At 44.2% G+C, this 23,141-nt stretch overlaps 5 protein-coding genes across 7 annotated transcripts; 2 read left to right on the top strand and 3 right to left on the bottom strand.

Moving 5' to 3' along the window:
- Positions 1–122: 122 nt before the first annotated feature.
- Positions 123–5,375, bottom strand: pcyox1 (prenylcysteine oxidase 1). The gene is made up of 7 exons (XM_086134493.1): positions 4,915–5,375; positions 4,509–4,638; positions 4,078–4,284; positions 3,746–3,920; positions 3,459–3,670; positions 3,239–3,391; positions 123–2,543 (listed from the first exon to the last, which is right to left on the bottom strand). The coding sequence occupies exons 2-7, from the start codon at positions 4,636–4,638 to the stop codon at positions 1,873–1,875; spliced, it is 1,548 nt and encodes a 515-aa protein (XP_085990619.1). The 5' UTR covers positions 4,915–5,375; the 3' UTR covers positions 123–1,872.
- Positions 5,376–5,386: 11 nt separating this feature from the next.
- On the top strand, positions 5,387–6,467 carry timcc (TIM double twin CX3C motif chaperone). Its single transcript, XM_086134503.1, has 3 exons — positions 5,387–5,649; positions 5,718–5,858; positions 6,044–6,467. The coding sequence occupies exons 1-3, from the start codon at positions 5,563–5,565 to the stop codon at positions 6,230–6,232; spliced, it is 417 nt and encodes a 138-aa protein (XP_085990629.1). The 5' UTR covers positions 5,387–5,562; the 3' UTR covers positions 6,233–6,467.
- A 769-nt stretch (positions 6,468–7,236) lies between these two features.
- On the bottom strand, positions 7,237–14,690 carry gmcl1 (germ cell-less, spermatogenesis associated). 3 transcript variants are annotated; one of them, XM_086134497.1, is made up of 15 exons: positions 14,551–14,690; positions 11,675–11,845; positions 11,465–11,584; positions 11,162–11,258; positions 10,844–10,941; positions 10,631–10,743; positions 10,413–10,478; positions 10,147–10,231; positions 9,951–10,041; positions 9,731–9,871; positions 9,568–9,637; positions 9,428–9,503; positions 9,021–9,166; positions 8,427–8,514; positions 7,237–8,357 (listed from the first exon to the last, which is right to left on the bottom strand). In XM_086134497.1, the coding sequence occupies exons 2-15, from the start codon at positions 11,837–11,839 to the stop codon at positions 8,217–8,219; spliced, it is 1,497 nt and encodes a 498-aa protein (XP_085990623.1). In that variant the 5' UTR covers positions 11,840–11,845; positions 14,551–14,690; the 3' UTR covers positions 7,237–8,216. The 3 variants fall into 3 exon arrangements, with proteins under 3 accessions (XP_085990623.1, XP_085990622.1, XP_085990620.1); XM_086134496.1 differs by lacking the exon at positions 14,551–14,690 and adding an exon at positions 12,907–13,000; XM_086134494.1 differs by lacking the exon at positions 14,551–14,690 and adding an exon at positions 12,242–12,792.
- Positions 13,083–18,802, top strand: ggcx (gamma-glutamyl carboxylase). Its single transcript, XM_086134490.1, has 15 exons — positions 13,083–13,282; positions 13,495–13,698; positions 13,801–13,959; positions 14,104–14,269; positions 14,329–14,407; positions 14,476–14,582; positions 14,653–14,816; positions 15,095–15,390; positions 15,590–15,721; positions 15,968–16,119; positions 16,248–16,417; positions 16,511–16,641; positions 16,741–16,888; positions 17,387–17,591; positions 17,885–18,802. Exons 1-15 carry the CDS (start codon positions 13,258–13,260, stop codon positions 18,042–18,044), a joined length of 2,298 nt encoding a protein of 765 aa, XP_085990616.1. The 5' UTR covers positions 13,083–13,257; the 3' UTR covers positions 18,045–18,802.
- Positions 18,796–22,914, bottom strand: snx24 (sorting nexin 24). Its single transcript, XM_086134501.1, has 7 exons — positions 22,617–22,914; positions 21,752–21,835; positions 20,991–21,095; positions 20,467–20,561; positions 20,316–20,345; positions 20,153–20,217; positions 18,796–20,067 (listed from the first exon to the last, which is right to left on the bottom strand). Exons 1-7 carry the CDS (start codon positions 22,764–22,766, stop codon positions 19,997–19,999), a joined length of 600 nt encoding a protein of 199 aa, XP_085990627.1. The 5' UTR covers positions 22,767–22,914; the 3' UTR covers positions 18,796–19,996.
- Positions 22,915–23,141: the final 227 nt, after the last annotated feature.

The following is a 23,141-nucleotide window of genomic DNA, read 5'->3' as shown; positions in this document are numbered from 1 at the left end:
CAGCACAACAGACTCATCCTTATTCAGATGCTCAATGAACGCCCATTGTTCGGATTTTGATCACATGGGCCTTGATGAGGGGGGTGGGGGGGATTAAAACAAAGTGGGCAACGACGATGGTGATCAGTGAAAACAATGTTTATTTTCTTATTACAATTTCAGACTTAATTTGATGGATTTAGATTTTTACTAAACATCAAATAGATGAATTGTAAACAGTGTTGTAAAAAAAAAATTAAAACCTTTTAGTTGTGCTCATGACTGTTTGCCGTCTTCTGGATTCTGTCAATTAAAGTGCTTTGGAAAATGGTTGACTGAGAAATATCATCGGTAATATGATACATAAATACAAAAGCACAATATAGGACGTGTGCAATTATTGCAAACATTTTTCTTCCTTCTGAGGGGCCCTGGTCGTGAGATTGGAGTTACACCAGGATGGTTATTCTCCTAAATAGTATTAGCGGGTCTTTCAAAACCAAAATGGCATCATTTACCCAATTTGATTGCCAAAAAAAAAAAACACCTCAATGCTAGTCTGTTGAGGTCGGTCAGAGGGAGGGCGTTATCATTCACAAACATATTTACTGACACATCAAGAGGGAAGCTAAATTAAGGCCAAAAGGGAAAATAAGGCCCACTCTGACATGAAGCCAACATGAGCCAAGATGGAGTGGGATGTCAGAACCGCTACGGGTGGTAGATTCATAATAGCACACCAAGTTTCAATGACGAAACGTACATATACCGTAAAAATCTCGTGAACGCACACCCGTGTACAATATGCCGCCCCCACCCCCAATACATCCTAAGGATTCTTTTTCCCTGTACAAATTGTGTAAAATACAGTCCCCCGATTTGCTAGCATCCTTTATTATCGGAAAAAGTAATACGAAAGAATCAAGACAGGCCAGTAAAGTGTAGCTAGTTTTAAATTCAAGTTAAAAACGATGCTCTTTTCAGTGTCTCACTTAATTCCAGTGTCATGTGACCTCGGGTCACGACATCTTAAGAGTTAGTGCGGATTTTCCATTTTCTATTCTTAAGTACTATTCGTTAAATCGAGATAGCGATTCTTGTCGAACTGGCCCGGGCCATCAGGCCGCTATTAACGTCGTACCCTGTAAGGGCAATTATCTTGCAGTACACGGCGACACCTAAGCCATCCATTCCAAGAGCGACTGTAGTAGAAATGAACGTCTCGATGTAGTAGTCATGTCGAAGAACTTGAACACCAATATAAGCAACAACCACAACGATAAACGTGAAATTAAATAGCTGTCAATCAAAACTGTGCATCCAAGGCAGAATCTCGAAAACAACTCTCGTGTCGGATCGCGCGATTCTAATCTTGTTTTTTTTTGCAGGCCAACCCAATTAAGCGTCACCACTATGACACACATAAGGTATGTTGCCGACACATCAAAAGCTTGGCAGTGCCATGTGCCTCATCGCTGCAAGTCAGCCCCGCGCAATGTGGTCACGCCTGTTGGTGCGGAGAAAAGGTCACGTTCTGAGAAGCAAGTGAGGCTCGGCGCTTCATTTCTTCCGCGAAACGTGCGTTCCGGTGTTGCACGGCTGACTTGAAACGAGAGCGAGGCCATCGTGACGCGACAAAAACGAGCAAACTTTTGCATTCGTTGGATTTTTTTAAAGCGAACAGATGGGCCGGGTGATTTGAAGATTGGACTGAATGAATGAGAGAACGGCACGAGACTTTGCCTACGCTGTGTGGATCAGTTCAACTGGAAGCGATAACGAGACATGTTTTTGTTCAAATCCTCACATCCAAATAATTTTATTCATCGAAAATAAGAGCCTGACCCTGATAGTGCCCGGATACCTGACATTTTAGGCCCAAAGCCATGTTCTTCAGAGCTCCCCCCGCAAGCGCGTGTGCAGGTCCTCTTGGTCGATCCGGCCCATCTGCTCGTGCCAGCGGTGGTGCGCCAGCAGCGCCGCGTTCCTGGCCGAGATGGCGCTCATCTCCATGGAGCTGGCCGCCCACTCGACGGCGCTGAGGTAGTAGAGCCTGTTGTGGAGGATGAACGGCGGCGTCTGACGCTGAGGGGGGCGGTAAGTGGGGTAGGCGAGCCACGGAGTCTGCGATACCGAATCCCATGAGAGGAACAAACGGCGGAGGTCCTCTTGGTCGAGCGCTCGAGGAGAAAACACTTTCCACACTTTGCTGTGGCTGGCGGGGGGTCGGTTGTAGCCGGCCGGGGCGTGGACCGGGTCGACGGACATCAAACTGTACATGATGTTGTCTTTGGAATCGGCGGTGAGAACTTCGGACACCGTGAACTCCGAGGCGGGCCGAGTGACTCCGAGGTAGGACGTGTTGAGCACGCCGTGGACCAGAGTGGAGAACACCTGGTGGTAGATGCCGGGGAACTGGGACACCACTGGTGAGGACAGACCCGAGAAGGAGATGTCAGACTTGCCCTGGTGAAGTGGGGTTGCTATGACAACAATGTCATACATCGAGTGCCCCGCACCCGTGTCCCCAAAATAAGTGACCTCATAGAAGCCGGTGGAGGGCCCTGCAAACAACAAAACAAATGTGAGATGAGTGCAAAGTTTACTTTTGAATGGCTTCAACGGACATCGTTGGGTATGCATGCATTTTTAAACAGTTGATCCTCACTTGGGCCTGTGAGTCTCAAAATTTGGAATGTGTAGGCTCCCTCTAGTGGTATGTGGGAGCGAAAAAATATAGCAGATTTAAATGGGCGACTGGTTAGCGTGTCCGCCTCACAGTGCAGAGGTGCAGGGGTCGATTCCGGCCTTTACTGTGTGGAGTGTGCATGTTCTCCCCGGGCCTGTGTGGGTTTTCTCCGGGTACTCCAATTTCCTCCCACATTCCAAAAACCTTCTGTGGCAGGTTAATGGAACACAAAAATGTCCCTGAGTGTAAGTGTGGGCGCGAGTGGTTGTTTATCTGTGTGTGCCCTGCGACTGACTGGCAACAAATCCCGGGTGTTGAAAACCGGTCGCGGGGGCTGAAGGGAGAGTGCAAAGGGGTGGACCCAGGTTGCTTGATAATTTAGAGAGATTGTGCAGAGGAATGGTCGAAGATCCCTCTTTCTGTATTCTCCCATCTTGTGAAACATTATAGGAGAAGATTTGGTGCTGGCCATTATAGGCAGTTACAAGCATTATTTTTTTTTTGGGGGGGGGGGGGGTAGGTGTCAAATATTGAGCTCCTTATCCCATGTGAATGACTACTGAAGGGTACCTGTCTTGGATGGGCGGACTTTGAACGAAACGTTGGTCACTCTGGCTGGGATGAGTTCACTCTTGCTGTGGTAAAGAAGCCCGGAGCAAACTCTTTTGTTACCTCCATCCACCGCCCACAGGCCTGAGTCAGCCCACGCCAGTGACAGAGCCCCTGGCAGGACGACACAAACGTGTCAGCAAAAGTACTTGAGTGTGCGGCGAGGCGTGAGATTCCATACCTGCGAGGCCGTTGATACGGACACTTTGGCCGTAGGTCTGGCGCGTGAAGGGAGACACCACATCGTTGAGGAAAACCTGCGTGAATCCTTCGGCTCGCATGGTTTCCTCTAGCGAGTGATTCATCAGACTGAGGAAATCATCGCCGCCCATGGCGTGCAGGAGCCTCTCCACGCTGGTGAAGGAGTAACCGTACTGCTGGTACTGGTAGATCCTGTTGACTCAGGAAACTCTTTTAAACGTGCTGTGAGAAAATGTATTGGATTCACCGTCTCCCCCCTGCCCTCACCTCATAAATTTATCCATAACACTCTCCACCCACATCTGCATGAACAGATAGTTGAGGCCGTAGCGCCACAGCATTCGCAAGAAGTTGACGATGAACCAGTCGCTCTCCTCAAAAGTGAGCTCGCTGCCATTGAAGACTGCCTTTTTCGACGGGACATCCTGACGCGTGGAGATGCCTGACGATAGATTGGTGAAGAGAAAATTCAACATTTTTACATCAAAACTTCTTCAGTAGCCGTGATTTAGGAATTTGGAAAACATCCAATTGAATATTTGCAAAATTCCTCAGCGAAACCTCTCAAGGAAATGCTCCTCGTGTGCCGACACCATTACCTAATTTGTCAACGAAGTGCTTCATGTGGAGGTTGAGGGGATGGATAACGACACCTCCCGTCTCATATTCCTGATTTGCCATTCGGGCGGTTGCCAGTCGCCCGCCGACATCTCCGGGTTCAAATACGTCTATTTTGACCGTGGGTCCGAACTCCTGCCTCAGGTAGAACGCGGCGGCCGTGCCACCGATTCCAGCGCCAACCACAGCTGGACCGGAAAAATGTCAAGACCGTCAATCAACGGTATACGGCCGTCCATGCAATATGGAGTACTATTTGCAAGAAACACACAAATTAATTTCAATTTCCTACTAAAAAACCCGTGGTGATAGACAACCACACTGTGTCTCAAAGTAAATGCTTCCCCATGTTAAATGAAAGAAGCTCACCAGAACGACTTCTCAAGATTAGAAACTTTTCATAAAATCTCACCAATGTTTGTGGGTGGCTGGTGCAGCTCCGGAGCGGAGGCCAAACATCTTCTGACACTGTGGCATATTGTCAAGAGAAAGAAGGCTCTCAGGCTGCGGGTCCCAACGCTCATGGTGCGTTTGAAGATCATCTGAAACAACATCAAGCATGCCAGTCACTGACTTGTGTTTTATCAGTCATGGCTCGAAGTCTAACATGTCCTCGTTCATATCAAAACAAGCTAGGTGGAGGGTGTGTTCATTTCACGTTTCATACAGAGTCAAGCAAAGGGAGAAATATTTTGTACGAGGACTGCCAAATTAAAAAAAAAAACTCGACAAGTCTCCGGTTGTCTTTAGCGTTACTCTAACTTTTCGACATAATAAACAAGCCGACTATTACCAAGATTATTTATTTCAACACTTACACAAGACAGATGACTTCAACAAACTATGACCACAAAGCTTGCATTGAAGCGAGACTCGTAAATGCTATTGGTTTGAACAATTGAAAAAAAAAAACATGAAACGACATTCCGGTTACGTTTTCTCAAAGTTTCAAAATAATTCATTCTAGTTTTCTTTTTAATATTCCGAAGCCGATAATGTCGTTGTATTAACTTTAATCGTCATATCAGTACTTAGTTAGATTTACACTTAAAATTGTCTGATAGAATCGCGTACTAATATGGTGATATAATGTACAATATATATTTTATTTTCATATATGCGCTTGACGTTCATTTTCAGTTGTTACAGATCGAAAGCACAACCAAAATTGTTTGTATATTGTTCCTCTGGTGATAAAAATGATTGTATAATAATTAGGGGCTTTTTAGATTTTTGAAAATAATCTGACCAAAAAAGAAAAAAAAAGACGGAAAAGGTGGTCTCTGGCAAAATGCAGAGCGGAAGTGACGAAACTGCCTGATCATCTTCAACCATGCTTGAATCGAGGTGACCTTAGTGCCTTATCTTATAGTTAAGTAAAAATAATTTCGGAATACTCCCACGCATTAGGCGCATACGCCGTATTAATACAAACATTGTCTTGAAAAAAATATTGACGAGAGGACATGGCGGAGGCTCACCAAGCACGCGTTCAGGCTGTGGTGGAGGAAATGGTCCAACGCCTGGAAAGGAATCACATCCGCAAAATGCAGGTAGGGCTTCTGCTCGTGCACACTTAGTCACGTGTGTAGTTACTAACGAGGTGTGTTCGTGCTGGCAGGCTCGCATGTTCAAGTGCAGCGCGGACTGCTGCGATCGATCCACGGACTCCATGACTCAGGTGCATCAGTGCATCGACAAGTGTCACGCTCCTCTGGCCAAAGCCCAGGGCATCGTCACCAACGAGCTAGAGAAGTTTCAGGTGAGGAATAGATGGAGCATTATTTTTTCCACAATTAAACTCAAAATTAGCATGTCTGCCTCACAGTTCTGAGGATCTGGGTTTGAATCGAGATTCTTCCTGTGAATAATTTCCACGTTCTTCCCTTGCCGTTTCCTGTGCACACAATAAATTGCTATTAAAAGTTTTTTTTTTCTCACCATCAGGACCGGCTGGCCAGATGCACAATGCACTGCAATGACAAAGCGAAGGATCTGTTTGACTCGGGTGCCAAGGAGCCCGCCGTTCGGTCGCTGATGGAGCGATGCGTGGGCAGCTGCGTTGACGACCACATGAACCTGATCCCCAGCATGACTCGTAGAATCCAGGAGAACCTGGACTCTATATCCCAATGAGACAACAGATATCAACGACTGAGCCCATTCGGAGCAGTGACTATGAAGTGAAAGTGAAAAAAAGCAGGAGACATGGCATCCAAACAGTGCAGTATGCCGTATACAGTTGGAATGATGCACAAGGTGTTGAACTGTCATATTTAAGTTTGTCATTTTTAATACAAGTACAGCCTACCTTAGATGGTGGTGGGGTTTGTTTCTGTAAAACAATTAAACATGGTCCAGATCACGACTACCTTTTGACTGCATCTCTTGTGGAACAGGGCAAAAAAAATAACCAACATAATACATGAGGTAAAGACAACGCCGTACAACTGGTCCTTCCTTCATTTGATTAAAGATGGTATGTTTTTTGTTTGTTTTGGGTCCTAACAGTAATTAAAACAGGCCGAAATATCAGATATATACGATGGTAATTATTTTTCGTTTTGGGATAACACTGGCACAAGAGAAATTACGGTGTTGTTGCCATGGCAACAGTAAGCATAGTTTCAAAGTATAATTAAGTGGGCCTCCCTTTACAGATCATAAAACATCCGTGTACCAATATTATGAGACCACATAATACAAACGGAACCACTGGAGTTTGATTCCACAAAATCAGTAACTTTCTGTGTTAAAACAATCAGTTCAGCGAGGATTAACGCTAGACTTTTTTTTGTGATGGCAAAACAGAAAATTGTCATCAACATAGACAAGTTGGCTCAGTAAAATATGATCTGTACAAGTCATAAAAACAAAACAAAAAAACCCCCACTGTCACTCCAACTGATTGATCACCCTCCTGTTCCCACTCCATTCCATGTCTGTCAGCTAAGTCGTGTTATTAGAATACATTAGGTGTATGACTGAAAAAAATGTTACAAGAACAGTGCCTGTACAGAAAAAGCAAATTTGCCCCAGGACAGATTAGTTCTAACTCCCATTTTTTCCCTAATTGTCAAAACTGTTTGGACAGAGCAACTTAAAAGTCAACCAGTGTAAATAAATACAAAAGCAAGATGTACATTTCGATGACATAATAGCACCACAGCCCACATCATTGGGCAGTTTTATTGGCAATTAACATCTTGTATACATTAAAAAAAAAAAAAAAGTAAAAAAATATATGAATAAATGTGGAATAAAAACAAGGGTTGCCACTACAGCACGAGTGCCTTGCCTTTCTTGGCATTATGAGGCAATCTCGGTTAACGGATAGGCAGGTGGAGAAATGCAGAAAAATATTGGCGATAATGTAATTACTTAAGCGGTCAACAGAGCAAACCCCAAAACCCAGCACAAAAGAAAAAAAAAAGACTTGGATGTGTGCGTGCGTAAATATGCAATAGAAGTGTTTAACTTTTGGTGAGTCAAAGGTGAAACCGTAAGAAAACAAGTGGACTGTTGTGGCAAAAGAAGCGAGACTGTTGGCCCATTTTAGAGTACATCATCATTCGATTTCTTGATATAAGTACCGGTAACTTAAGAGTGGTGACGACTATTTCAATTTTGGTTGAAATAGTTTCGATGTAGTCACAAGGTGAAAACAAGAAGCTGCAGAGTTGTACATGGTGCCCACTAACACCAAACCTTCCAAAGCAAATAGTAATGGTGACTCTTATTAATACAGGTGCTGTCGCTTATGCATTTTACCTGCAGGTGTACAAAACAAATTCCAGAAATTCCGGCTTTACGATGCCGAGATGGTAAAGTGGAAAGTCCCCGTCTTCTGACTTCCAGAAGTCTGTAGGACAGTCCCATCAAAGAAGTGAGGTGACTGGTTTGTGGACCACTGTCATCAACATTAAGTGTCCACAAATGGAAAGTTTCCATGTTGAGGTATGTCGTCTCATTCCACCAGCCTCCAAGTGACACATCATCAGTGACGTATTCCCCCCACGCTGCCTTACAGGTGATTCATTCGTGATGTGGAAGGTGCCGGCGGAGTGTATAAATAGTGCCCACGTTACCACAAGAATGGGTGTTGGCAACCGCGTGCTGATCAGGAGATGCTGCGGGCGCTTCCCTCATGCTCCGAGGGGTCCGGCCGGTGGTCGGCGTATGGCGATGTGTACAAGAAGTTGCAGCACACATAGAGCGGGAAGGACAATAGGCGGCTGTCCAGGTTCATCACCACGTACTCCTGAGAGGTGGGGCATGAGTTAAGACACTTTGGACACACTTCCCGTGAGGAAGGACCACCCTTACTGACCTGGTCCTTCTCGAGTGTGAGAAGCTGGTAACCGGTAGAGCGGCTGCACACCAGCTTGCCAAGATTGTCAAAGGAGGCCAAGCGTAACCTGCACAGACAATAGCAGCAGAAATTGTGAGTATAGGGATATCTGTTGGTAGGTATCAACCTACCCGCACTAAGTACACTGGATATGAAAAGTCTACACACCCCTGTGCAAATGGCAGGTTTTTGTAATATATAACTTTTTTCCTCCATTAAAGTGCCGCTACCTGTAGAATTAATTGAAATAAAAATATTTTCAAGAAGTAAAAATACAGAGATAATGCAGTTGCACAAGTTGTGTGCACAGCCTCTTAGATCAGGGAACGTGTCTGTTTAAAAATAAACCAATCACATTCATACTAATGTTAAATGGGAGTCGGCACACAACTGTTACAATTTAAAGTGCTTCCAATTACTGTAACCCCAAATAAATTTCAGTTACTATTGAGAAAACGACCTTAAAACAAAACCAGCTCACTATCCTCGTTCATAAATAAACACAACTTGAAAAACTACTAAGCTGTGTCAACTCTTGAGCCACAACAAGAAGTGAGGGTGGCCCCTGCACACCTGTATGCCAGATGTCGTCGTGGCTGCAAGCTCACGGCGCCCCCACACGGCTGACTTAGCGTGTTCCTTTTGAAGATGATGAAGCGGTTGGTGTAGGTCACAAGCAGGTCGAAACCGAAATTGAAACCGGTCCATCGCCAGCAGTACTGAGGATAACAACAACAAAAAAAATAATAAATATCCATCGTCCATCCTTTTAATCGACCCTAACCGGGTAAGTATATGGTGTTGGGAGTTTGGGAAACACCGATCACAGTTTTGGCACATTAGGCATCTCTGCAATTGACCTAACACGTATGTGTCTAAAATGTGAGGGGAAAGTGGAGTACCTGGAGAAAAATGCAATTACAAAGAGAATATATGCATTAAAATCATCATCAAGTCATCGCAATTATGTCTCAACTCACATCTCCATCTTTGGTCAGTTTCCTGCCACACCTCATGCTGCTTAACTCAAAATCCTCTTTGTTGGCTTCCTGCGGACTAATAAAGCATTAATGAATATATATATTTTAGTACACATTTATCACAGTCAAATTCTTCTTACCCGTTATCATTGTCAAATTCTGTCCGCAACATGGCAAACCACTGCGTTTTGTACACCGCAGTCAACCAATCTGGAAGAGGGGGTAAATGAAACAATGCGGGGTGACGGCTTTGTGCAAAATCTCGGGATTTGCTTGCGCTATTGTTAATGAAATGATGTCTACCTGGAGGTAAAATGTTGTCCCGCTCCAGGATGCGGGCCGAAGCGAGGTCGTTGACGATATACTGAAGACGCACGTATTTGAACACGGAGCAAAAGGTGGCCCCCTCCTCTGTGCTTAGGAAGGGCTCTCTCTCACACAGGTCTGTCAAGTAAATGCCAACCACAAACAATGGTGTTAAAAATATGCATAAAATGATAGTGTTTTGCATTCTATGCAGTACCGGTCCTGCGCTTGCACAGCCAAGCGTCGGCGTCGGCAAGAAGCTGCTTTATGGGTCCGTCCCACATGGGGTTGAGCTGCAGGAACATCCACTGATGAAGAGACAAAGTAAACCAAGTCAATCAATAACGCGGTTCATCAAATGAGTGAAGCACAAAAGCAAATTTTACACGCACACGCACATTCTTACATCATACCTTCTTCAGAGCAGTGTAGACATCCATCTCCACCTGCATGACGAACAGGTCAGACGACTGGATGAGCTGCTCCATCATCTCCGTTCTGGACAAACGAAAGTATGTCATTTATCATCTGGGTTCCTCATTTCCCGACATACATTTTCAATGTTAAGAATGGCACGCGGCAGAAGAATGAATGTATTTCAGTGGGTGTCAATTATACACATTGGTTTTCGCTTTTCGTGGGATCCACTGTAATAACTGCTTCACTTAAGACCACATACCCAATTTCTTTCATCAAGTCCACATTTTGGTGCGTCATGAGGTTGTTTAGGAGCCACTCCAGACATCTGCACATAGACACACACTGACCATGAGCAAGAAAGAGCATTCGGGGAATTCTGTAGCACAACTCTTTTGACAACAATATTCAAAAACTTGCACTATTTAACAAGTCCTTGAGGTCAGATTTTTAGAGCTGTGGGGGAATGCAAGCACTGACTTTTTCATGACGGAGTCCAAACCGTAGATGCAAGAGGATGCATAGAAGCTGCACACCGTCTTTGCACTGATATTTTCCTTCATGGTCTCACCGCACTGCTGGATCAAACCATCCTACCATCACAAAAAAATAAAATAAAGACTGGCTTCATCTCACGGTCACGTCATACCACAGTAGCACTAGTTTAGCTGAGCAGGAATTCCGTTGACTGACCAGCTGTAGCATACAAGCGGCTGCAAGGATACTGACAACCCCACTGGGCTTGATGAGCACGTCGTCGCGGTACAAGGATCCAAAGACTACTTGCAGAGCTAAATGCACACAAAACAGAATATCTTTATCAGAATGACACACAACCAATACAATGTAATTTATAAAGAAGTGAGTGTGAGAGCTCAAGAAGCTTAGCCAGTTATGAGTCTTATGCTATCAAGCAATGTCTTATGTAAATATGGAACTATATCTCATTGCGGTTTGTTTTACACCACTGCATCTGGACTGGTATTTGTACCGCTCCGGTCAGTTTCTCACCTTCTATGTCAATGTTCTGGTCAGGTATCTCTAGGTTGATTTCCATCATGTTGGACTCCTTCCAGGAGCCGCTGAACATGCTGGAGAAATAACCCGACTGGCAGGTACCAAAAGAAGGAAAGAGTTAAGATAAAAGGTGACAGTAGGCTGGATTTACACCACATGGTTCAAGTGACACAATTGGGATATCCATCAGAAAAAAGCATAAAAGAAAAAAAAAATCTGATGCAAGAGTTAAAGACTTGGCACTTTGACCTACGGTGTAAATCCATCCTTCAAAGGTACATGAAAATTAGCCTGTACCTGGCAAAGGTACAGTTTGTGAAGGTTCCACTCTTTCCCCAGTGCACAGATTCGAATGTCGCTATTTTCTCCATTGAGGAACAACGTTTGATAAATGTAATTGGAGGTGCTTTTCAGTTTCTTCCTGTTCAAGATTTAAGAGAACAAAAATGCAATGCAACATGGCATATGAGGATAACTTGCTGATTCACTGAATTTGATCCTGGTGACTTGCCTGCGCGGTGTATCTAGAATGGCATCGTCATCCTCCTTGTCATCCTCGCAGTCACACTGTGTGTTCCGTTTCCTCTTCCATTCGCACCCGTGTTTGCGGCTGCTTTCGCCGGTTTCCTCTGGTCCTTTCGAGGAATGAAATCTGCTTCCGATATTCCCCATCTTTGCCTGCACAACCAGGATAAACAAACACAGTTAAGTCCACATCACAAAATGAACATTTGTGATTTTTAGTACAACGCTTCCATCTTACATTTTACTCATTTAACACAAGATCTTGATTTTAGTCCAATAAGGTTATTTAATAAGTTGATTAGCTAATTGTTGAATCAACACGGCGGTACTTCCAATCACTTCCTTCAAAACGGACACCAACAACATTTTCCCTGTATCAAATCAAGTACATTACTATGACAACAGTACGCAGGTTCTACGCGCATAACCTACAAGGACTGAACACCACTTATCCATGCTGCAGTCGGCTAAAAGGCTGCTCTCTTACAAGTAACTGTACATCTATATGATGTTTGATTTACCACATTCAGCACGAACATGTGGCTTTACCTTTTGACGAGCACGGACCCGGTCGGGGAGGTTTGACGTGGGCTTTAAAACAAAAACCACGTCTGTTTACCACCTCACCCAGACAGCTGAGGATGGGCTTGCTTTACGAATTACCGTAGAAAACAAAGTCTCCAACGACGACAGCGTCGGCCGTCACAAGCAACGCATTCACAAAAGCCGACAAACCATTTACATGTTGCTCCCCCCACAAAATTTTTTTATAAATGTAAACTGAGACGTGTGCAAAAGTCTAACGACACCGAGATTCTATTGCTGTGTTCGCGTTCTCTCTTCTTCTCTCGTTGCATACGCGTGCATTAGAAGCGTCACGCGAGGCTGCCACGCTCAATAGCGCCCCAAGTGTCATCTCAGGGAGACACACTTGTAGCAAAAAAAAGGGATGTTTAGAACAAGTACATTACATCCATCGCTTTAGTGTTTCAGCAGGTCCAATTACAAAACGGCCCAAGATCTCGTGTCTGTACTTAAAATTAGAGACAAATTCGGCACGATCATACTGTCTTGAATGAACTTGTGTTCTCCGCTTGAGTTCAAAGTGCCCAGACGATCAATATTTGGCATCGTGTTTTACAAGGCATGTTTGTTTTACATCGAAAGACCTGGCAAGAAATTGTAAATAAAACAAATAAATAGGTAAAACCAACCTTATTTGAACGAAAATCCTGTCCTGTATATTGTTTTTTTGCTAGCAATCGTCTAAAAACTAATTTACGCTACCAGGATATGACGTTTTAAAACTAAATTTATGGGCGCGGTTTGCAGAAAAAAACAGCCAATAGATGACGAGGTTCTCTCCGACAACATTTTGTTACCGCCCCCTGGTCAGCAGGCTTTTTGAGCCTGCGTGGGACTGTCTGTGACACGTAAGTTGGTTTGTCTTGTTGACTCCACTGGGCAGGAAACCTCCAACGGAGGCCAGGACAGGAGACCGAGATTTTTTTTTTCCTGAGACCCTGTCCCGACCTCACTGCTACTTTTATTCAACATTTTGAACCATGGAAGCCAGAGACGCGAGTGCAGGTGAAATTGTTAGCTTGGCTATGTGTTGTAGTTTTAATCAATGTACTAAACAAGGAGAATAACAAATCAACTTGTATTTAAACCTAAAAGTTGGTACCCGAAAGCATGGGTGATTATACGACTTTAATCCAAATACAAACTCACGTAAGACCTGTATAATGCGTGTGGAGGTCTTCCAATAAGGTTGTTTTGACTTGACTGTAATAACATAGGTGCTGTAGTGGGCAGCGATGGACAGCAAAAAACTGCAAAAACCGCTGCAGCTCTTAAGAAAAGAGACCGAGCTGCATCCCAAAGTAAGATGGAGCAGCTCTTCGGCTTCAAGAAGGAAGACTTGACCTCCTGGTCCAGCCTGGTAGCGCTTCTGAACCGGCCAACGGACCCTGCATCCCTGGGCATTTTCCGCTGTTTGTTTGGTGACTATCAATTCTGAAAATTGCTATGGGAAAAAAATCACCTCCTGAATCGAGATGAACAACTTCACGATCGCACTCGCTCGTGTGCGTGCGTGCGTGCAGGTCTGCTGATGGCCGTGGATATCACACAGGAGCGTGGCCTCAGTCACGTGGACTACAAGTACCTGGACGGTGCTCCCGTGTGTCGCTTTCCACTTTTCAATTTCCTGAAGCCTCTTCCCATGGACTGGATGTATCTGGTCTATCTGGTGATGTTCCTCGGTGCGTTGTACATTTCATTCCCTCCCTTCATCCCTCGCCAGTGCGCCCCTTTTTCGCTTTAGGGTACAATCTCTGTGGGGGTGGCACCGTTACTAGACATAGCAGTTTTTTTATGGTTAAATTAACCTGTCTCTCTCGCTCAAGGTGCGTTGGGCATCATGCTGGGCTGTTTGTACCGTTTGTCCTGTTTAATGTTCATCTCGACGTACTGGTATATCTTTTTCCTGGACAAAACGGCATGGAATAACCACTCCTACCTCTATGGCCTGATTGGATTCCAACTCACACTTATGGATGGCAACAGATACTGGTGAGTGGTCGCTTTACACAAACTGGGAAGATTTTTACGTTTATGTTGCTACTTGTTAGGTCACTCGACGGCTTGAGGAGACCTTCCATCAGAAACGCACATGTGCCGCTATGGAACTACACCCTGCTGAGGACGCAGGTTTGAGCACTGTGGCCATTCATCTTCATACATGTTTCAAATGATCTAATGGCGTTGTCTCTTCATAGATATTCATAGTCTACTTCATCGCTGGCGTGAAAAAGCTGGATGCCGATTGGGTGGAGGGATACTCCATGTCATACCTGGCGCACCACTGGCTGTTTGATCCCTTCAAGTAGGTTGTGTTTAGAACGTGCCGCTGAAGTCCCAGCTCACTGCAACTCATCGCACCGATCCTATTGCAGGGCGATTCTTCCCGTGGAGTTGGTGAATTTGCTGGTGGTCCACGGGGGAGGCCTCATGCTGGACTTGAGCGCCGGCTTCCTGCTGTTTTTCGACGCCACGCGGCCTTACGTGATGGTCTTCGTCACCTACTTCCACTGCATGAACTCTCAGCTCTTCAGCATCGGTGAGCTCGTCTGTCTACGACTATTGTGACCGCAAATCAATCGATTATAGTTTCATTTGGTTATATGTCAGAGAGGCGCTAATGTTAGCCTGGGTTGTTAGCGGGAGCTACGGAGCATCTTGTGCATGTGCATTGAGCTGCATGTGCACTTCTGGTGCTTTTCTTGGATATGAAATCATCTGTAAGCAGTTTGTTTGTCAAGGTATTGCCATAAGACGAGTTTGCTTCCCGCGATGCTTGACATTGTGTGACGTTACCTTCACGCTCACCTTCCACAGGCATGTTCCCGTACGCAATGTTGGCGACAAGTCCGCTCTTCTGCTACGCCGAGTGGCCGAGGAGGTTCTTCGGCCACTTCCCAGCATGCCTCGGGGGCGTCCTCCCGCTCACTTCGGCGGGCCCCCAGCCCAGCTCCTCCTGCGTTTACAATAAGGCCCCTGGCAGGGGAGGCCGGCCGACGCCGACCGCCTCAAAATCTCCTAAACTACGATTTAAACACAAGTTGGCGGCCGTTTTTACTTTGGCCTACATACTGGAGCAGTTTTTCCTACCTTACTCCCACTTCATCACACAGGTACAAGCACTTTTTTTGCATTAGCAGCATAGTTAGTCCGTTGTTGCGTCAGGTTTCGGGAGCTTCAGTTTACTGTCAACAAAACCTGATCGTTACTCACGGTTGAGCAATGACGGTCAGCGAGGTCACAGGCCGGCTGATAAAATGGATCATCGTTCCGTGTCTCCGATGTCCTCATGGTTTGCTTTTTGTCCGTCAGGGTTACAACAACTGGACCAACGGCTTGTACGGATACTCGTGGGACATGATGGTTCACTCCCGTAGCCACCAGCATGTCAAGATCACATACAAGGACGGCAAAACGGGAGAGGTGGGATACCTCAACCCAGGGGTGAGTTAGTGTCAACATTAGCATATTACTTAACACTTATTAGACATAATGGTTATTGTAAAGTGTCCTTGGGTGTCTTGAAAGGCGCTTATAAATAAAATGTATTATTATTATTATTATTATTATTATAGGGACAATTGCATAATATGGTGAAATCCAAAACAAAAAGGAAATATATTAAATGATCAACTATTTTCCAAACCTTACTAGGTCTATGTTTTAAAATATTTCCACTCTGCATGTCAGGTGTTCACACAAAGCCGGCGCTGGAAGGACCACGGCGACATGCTGAAGCAGTACGCCACGTGCCTCAGTGACCTCCTGCCTCGCTACAACATTTCAGAGCCTCAGATCTACTTTGACATCTGGGTGTCCATCAATGAACGCTTCCAGCAAAGGTAACGCGCCACACCTCAAGCTTCATTTGTAATTAAGAAACAATACTTTTGAGATGGGATCATTTCCTGCAGCCATGATGATCTTGTGTTTGCGCTCGCACTGAATCGTCACTCCGACCTCCTCCAAGGATCTTCGACCCACGCGTGGACATCGTCAGGGCCGACTGGTCACCGTTCCGACCCAACGGGTGGCTGATGCCCCTGCTGGTTGACCTCTCGCCGTGGAGAACCAAGTTCCAGGAGATTGAGAGCACTTTGGACAACCAGACCGAGATTGTCTTCATCGCCGACTTCCCAGGTTACACCATCTCCCCGTCTAGTGACTGAACTGTTGCTACACGCATGTGCGTATGTATGTAAGTGCACTTACTCCATGCCGATTACCTTGCAGGTCTCCACTTGGAGAACTTTGTAAGTGAAGATCTGGGCAACACCAGCATCCACTTATTGCAGGGTAGCCTCAATGTGGAGATCGTGGAGGAGAAGAAGAACTATTCTCTGCAGGCTGGAGAGAACATACAGGTTAAAAACTGAACAAACAACAAAAAAAATAATTTAACCCATAAAATTTCTTGACTGTACATTTGGCTGTTGAACACAATCAAATGTTGTATGGTGCAGGTTCCTGCGGGGGCATACCACAGAGTGTACACAGTGTCGGAGGAGCCATCTTGCTACATGTACATCTACGTTAACACAACTGAGGCGGCGTTGCAGCAGAACTTCACCAAACTGCTGGACCTCCAGGAGCGCATTCGCAATGGGACAGGTGGAAGTCAAAGCGACTGTGCCGAACATCCATCCAGCCGTTTTCAACTATTATGATTACTTTTCTGTTAACACAAATTGTAACCCCTCAAAATCTATTTAATTGAACATAACCATGTCGCTGACCGGCGTAGTGGTACACTTGTCTGACTTGTATGCGGGAAGCGTGAGATCAGTCCCCACTCAGTGACTGTGTGGAAGGTTGGATGTCTATGTGCCTGCGACTGACTGGCAACCAGTTCAGAGTCTATAATCCGCCTTCCGCCCCGAAGTCAGCTAGGATAGGCTCCGCGACCCTGTTCAGGAGAAGTAGTGTTGAAAATGGATGGATGGATAACAAACATGAATAACATTACTGACATTGCCACCTCCTGATAATTTTGCGTCTTTAGTCAACCCCATTACATATTTTGTGTTTCTGGAGTATACCTCAAGGATAAGCAACACAAGTGAAAGGAAAACATGCACACAGATTTGAATTTGCGTCTAACCTGAACAGAAACAGAACCTCTTCCGCCCGAGCTGCAGCCTCTCATGTCGACTGGCGACGACGACGGCTCTGAAGTCAACGCAACCGACCCCGTCGTGAGGCTCTTCCTTAAGAGGCAGCGGCGAATTAAGGAAGTGAAGAAACGCAGAGAGGCCGGCGTGCTGGAACGACTTGAGCGCTTTACGGTCAGAAAGTACTACGCCATACGACGAGGGTGAGTCAAGCGGGGTACACACAAATGAGATGTCTGTTGTAATACAAGGACTTACCAGTAGGAGGCAGAAACTTATCACTGGACCATTCAGACTGCTGGTAAATACAAAAAAAAAGAAAGAAAGACTACTACTGCAGAGTAGAAGAAGAAGAAAAAACAGGATATCTTTTAAAAGACATCTGAAGATCAGGCCTTTGCGGGGTTTTTTTTAATGCTCAAATTCAGCCTAATTGTCAGAATGTGTGCACCCTGAGTCTTTAACCATTCTGCGTTCACGTTTCCTTTTCTTTTAGATTCTTGATGACCGCCATCGCAGTGCGAAACCTGGCGGTGGGTCTGCCTCCGCTTGAGCAGCTGACGCAAGAAGTGGCATTCGCCAACATGAAGGAACCCGAGGCCGAAGGAAACCACGACGAGCGGCTTAAAGATGAAGCCGGTCACGGAGAACTCTAAAAGATGTTACTGTTGAATTTGTTGGTACTACTGGACTGTTACTATGGGAAACACACACCCACAGCAAAATTCACAATGGACACTTTTGTACAAGCATTTGTCATTTCAGATGACTTCCAAACTAGGAAAAGTCAGTATTTTTGCCAAACGTGTAATCTAACACTAAAAGATGATGCTGTTTACCTTGCCTGAAATGGGACCGGATGTACTTTTGAAGTGAGTTGGATGCGAATGCTCATTCATTTCTGTTGTTGCTCAACGACAATTACTTTGTTGTGATTCAAGATCAGCTACATTTTAAAAGGTTGATTACCATATTTCCTTCAAACAGACAACACAATATGATTTTGGATTTATATTGGTATATGTAACTAATATGATGAGACAAATTGTATTCGTGTAAATGGGTCAGAACGAGGCAGCACGGTTACCTAGTGGTTAGCAAGTGTGCTTCACACTCGGGAGATCTGGGTTTCTAATCATACAAAGGTTTTCTGCAGGCACCTTAGCTTCCTCCCACATTACAAAAATCTACATGTTAGGTTCCGTGAAGGATAACCTGCACGCCCCAATGGAGCACGACAGAAAATAGATGGACTGATGAAATGGAAGCATGGCATTTTTGAGAGCAGAGATCGCTACATGAGGAAATACGGTATTGATGGTATACAACTGCAAACCTCCATACTGTGAGTAATACTTTGTCAAGCCTTTTTAGTCACTTTTATAAGAATAATTAAAAAAAATCCTGTCAGTAACAGTGTGGTTTTAATCATAAATTACTCAGTTTCATCCATCCTACCACACAATGGGACTCTTCACACATCAGAGCACAAACAATACAATAATACGTACGGGAGAGTGCACTTCTACCAGGAGGAGTTAGTTCGATGGTTATTCAGTACATGTTGAAGATGAGGTCTTATAAAAACTGCTGTGTCGACGCGTTCATAACATTGACTATTTCCAGGACATCGGTTCATTGTACATATAACGACATAAAGGAGCAGCTCAATTGGAATATTTCATCTCAAGTTCAATTCAAAAAAGTGAAATTCATTGTATGTGAAAGATAGCACAAGGAAAACAATTTGACCATCTCAAGAAATGACATGTGAAACAATCCCAAACAGATTTGTCGTATAGAAATTACCGGTAGGTAGGAATTGGCCTTCAGAAAAAGTAGTTCACTTTTTGAAGTGGATTGCGGTGTTACAATTCACTGAGACGCGCACGTGCGACAAAGTGTTTGATTTCATATTGCACAAAATTTGATACTAACACCCGCCTTCATTCTTTGTATACCTGGGACATTACTGGTACTAGTGTCACATACTGGCTACTAAGGTTTAAGTGTTACAATAAACATTTTTTTCCTTGTCAAAAATCATTTTAAATAAATCTCACAGGTGCAAGTACAAAATCAAAGCAAAGTAAGGTCAGTTTTCAGGGTTGAAAATGAACCCAATGTCCCTTTTGAGTCCTCTGTGACCCAGGCGCTGGTCTTTTCAAGGGAGTGGCACCTCCCCACTCTGCATATTTTTTTTCCCCGGGAGGCCTTCAACGCCTCATTTCTCATGTGGCTCCTCAGAGCAGCTTGCATCCCTCATTATTTTATGTTAGTCAAATAAATGCCCCCTCCTGTAATCGGCCTCTTTTTCTCAAACTTCTACACTTGATTATGAATACAAATGTCACAGTATAAGACATGATTAAAAAAAAGACTGCAGATGCCTAGTTTGCTGCTTAAGTCACTTAAAACCTCTTGATTAACTTCATTTATCTGCTTCGAATGCCTCACATTTACGATGAGATTAAAGTCTCGGAAAGAAAAAAAAAAGATTAAGGACTCCATTTTATCTTTAGGACGAAGTAAATGAGGTTTAGCTTCTCTCAGACTTGCTTCCAGGGAGATCCCCCCGCCCCCCCCCCCCCCATCCCCTTTTTTGGCTCTACCTGGGCTGGAGATCAGCATAGAAAACTCCATGGACGACGCCTTCAATCACGATGTTTGAAAATGCATCTAAAAGCCATAAAGCAAAAGGGAGGAGGAGGAGCACTTAAAAACAGGGATTAAATACAAGTTATATGGTGGAAACTGAACTCACCGTGTGCATCCGGCAGCAGGTAGGGGTCGTTCAGAAACACCATGATAGGCTGATGTGAAAGTTTACTGGAAGTCACACAAACGAACCAGCAATTACATTTTTTTAATTAATTTGAGTGACTAACTATTAATTTCTTTTGAACAAGATAACAGAACTGACGCACCTCGATTCCACTGAGTCTGTATCCAAAGACCTAAAATAAGTCAAAATGGAGGGTTAGACACAAAGCCTCCTAGTGGACAGAAAATTAACTATGCGCCGATAGCCACAAAAACAAGCATTTATTTTGTTGTTTGAATTCAGTCTCTACGTACCCACAGCTGTCCGTCTTTGGCAGGGACGGGAAATGGCGGATATTGAGGAAGTCCAAGAATATCTTTGGAAGAACCTCATTCTCCATAATTATAGTCTTGCAAGACAGAGGAAAAAAAAAACACTGCATTGTTACACTGCATGGCAACTTCAAATGAACCCAATCCACCAAGCCCTGACGGTATTTTATACACCATAAAAGTTATTCAAACATTATTCATCAATATATATTTTTTAAATGAACAAACAAAACCATCACCGTACAATATTGCAGAGAAAAAAAAAGCACACAGTAAGTAACGGACGGTAAGTGAGTAGAATGTACAAATTACATGCGATTCTCTTTGTGATATGTTGAAACATCAACTGGGAGTGCCAATAAGCAGCATGAAGAAAACACTGCGTCTTGAATTGTTCTCTATATCCTAGTTGTAAAGTTAGGCCCCATCATGTCAGTTCATTTTGGTCTCATGTTGAGAACTTAAATAAAAAATGGCGGATAAGGAGGTGTAGTAGTGGCAAGTACCTGCAGGTAGAGCTCTAGCCCTTGTCTCCTCTGCTCCAGCACTTTGGGAACCCAGTTCCTCACATGCTTGGAGGGGATCTCAGGCGGTTTTATGCTTTTCTTTAGCTGGAAAGAAAAAAAAAACATTTCAATCAACTGCATAAAATATTCTCATTCGCTGCCTCCATTTTAGACTTTTTACATGTTTTACTAACTATAAAAGGACGTTGAATTTATTTCATTGTCTTTGATTAAAAAAATACAAAATGCATATCTAATTAAGCCCCCCCCCTTTTTTTTTGCATCTTCCTCTGCTGATTGATTCATTCTATCTGTAATGAGGCCTATAAATAAACTGTCGTAATATTATTGCAACCTTCTTGCCAGCTATTTTCGGAATGAAACTAGGCCAGGGGGGAAAGATGATGCAAATGTTCGAATGAGAGGCCCTGTTTGAAATCAAAAGTGGGAAGAGGAAGTACTTATGGCTGAGAGTGCAAACAAAGTGATGAGCAGATTTTTGTGCGGGTGAGAGTTCCTGTGTACGCTCCGCCATCCAAAATGGTACGACCCCATTGTCACATATCATCAACAGCTTATGTCATTCTCCATGACCCCCATTTTAGCCTTTTAGTTGTAATTAGCTATACTCCACACAAATGAACAGAAATAAGAAAGCCTGTGCATTCCACCCAAATTGTCATATCTGTTGAGTAAACGTTTCCCAGTTTGCTTGATGACATCATACCACTTCAGAAGCCTGTGATGCTGAATCGGCTCACCATTTTATGCAAGGTGTGGAATTCACTGTAGCGTTTCTCAACAGCATGTTGCCTTCCGCTTGTCAGCACGTCAATTCTAAACATCTGAAAGAGAGGAACGACCATGAAAAAAAAAGGAATGTTTGCATCCTGACCCACTTCTCCTCAAACTAGAATGACGGCTGATGTGTCAGTGATTATCAGGAGGAAACATGTGGCGATGACGGTTAAACTTCCTCCCATTCGTCCCACTCTTCTCTGCTGCCCATGAAAAGGAAAAGTTACTCTATATGCAACATACGCACAATACTAATCGTCACAAAACCTTGAAAAAAATGCCGTCGAAAGGATCTGGTCTCATAGACTTACTCAGTGAAAACTGGGGTTGGGGTCTAACCATTTTTAGGCAGCAATATGGCTGCCTGACTTAAAACACACACACACACACACACGCGCGCGCGCACACACACACACACACGCGCACAAAGTCATGAAAAATGATGATGAATTGGAATAGAAAACATCTGATCAATGTTGTCAGCCGTGATTAAATATATCAAAAGTACCAGTGAACATAAGGGAATGTCCCTCCATTTTGGAGTTAATTACAGAGCGCTTAATGAATGTTATACGGCATTCTGGGAAACGTAGTTGACCCTGTTCGTAAGCGACATTAGAACGTTTCTACCAATAACTTACTAGCGTCTTTCCGCTTGAACCTTTGGAATGTCACACAGTACGGATGGTCGTTGTTGTAACGTCAATGAAACAGAAGACAAAGCACTGACAATGTGCGGTACAGAAAAAAAACTATCAAGAAAAATGGATACATTTCGTTTCGAAGAGAACACATAATCACAATTAACACACAAAAAAATAAGCTCACCGTGTAGCCCCTCTCGATGTGGTTGTTTTCTAAACGAAAAGACGGAATCGACACGCTGATAGGATGCATCACGACAACTAGTGTACAACTTAGGTCCTGAGCAAACAACATTAAATAGAGCAACACACTCTCGCGCGTACACGCGTACATACAGTTAAAGGTTGCGTCCAATTTGGCAACTCGCTAAATAGCCATGTAAAAACAAGTACGCGAGTTCGTACTCGCGTGCTAGCTCGCTCGCCTCGTCGGGACACGGTGAAGGGCTTCGAGTCTTAAACGACAGAAAATATCCCACAATGCCTCACGTGTTGGCCGCTTTTCGTCGGGGAAGCGGGAACACATCCGGGCACTTGTCTTAAATAATGTACATTAAGACTAAGTAACAAATATAAAATCTATTAATTAAAACAGTGAGATTGTGTCATTGTGTGTGAAATGCTCTGTTATTATTATTACTATTATTATTATTGTTATTATTATTATTATTGACGACTGCCTTGATTGTAGGACGGACGGATGACGCCA

The sequence above is a fragment of the Hippocampus guttulatus genome, chromosome 17 (assembly GCF_054856545.1).
Source record: "Hippocampus guttulatus isolate MCC_2025c chromosome 17, RoL_Hgut_1.0, whole genome shotgun sequence".
NCBI classification, from domain to species: Eukaryota; Metazoa; Chordata; class Actinopteri; order Syngnathiformes; family Syngnathidae; genus Hippocampus; species Hippocampus guttulatus.
Note: the sequence above shows the minus strand (reverse complement) of the source record. Positions and strands in the feature narration are given on the sequence as shown.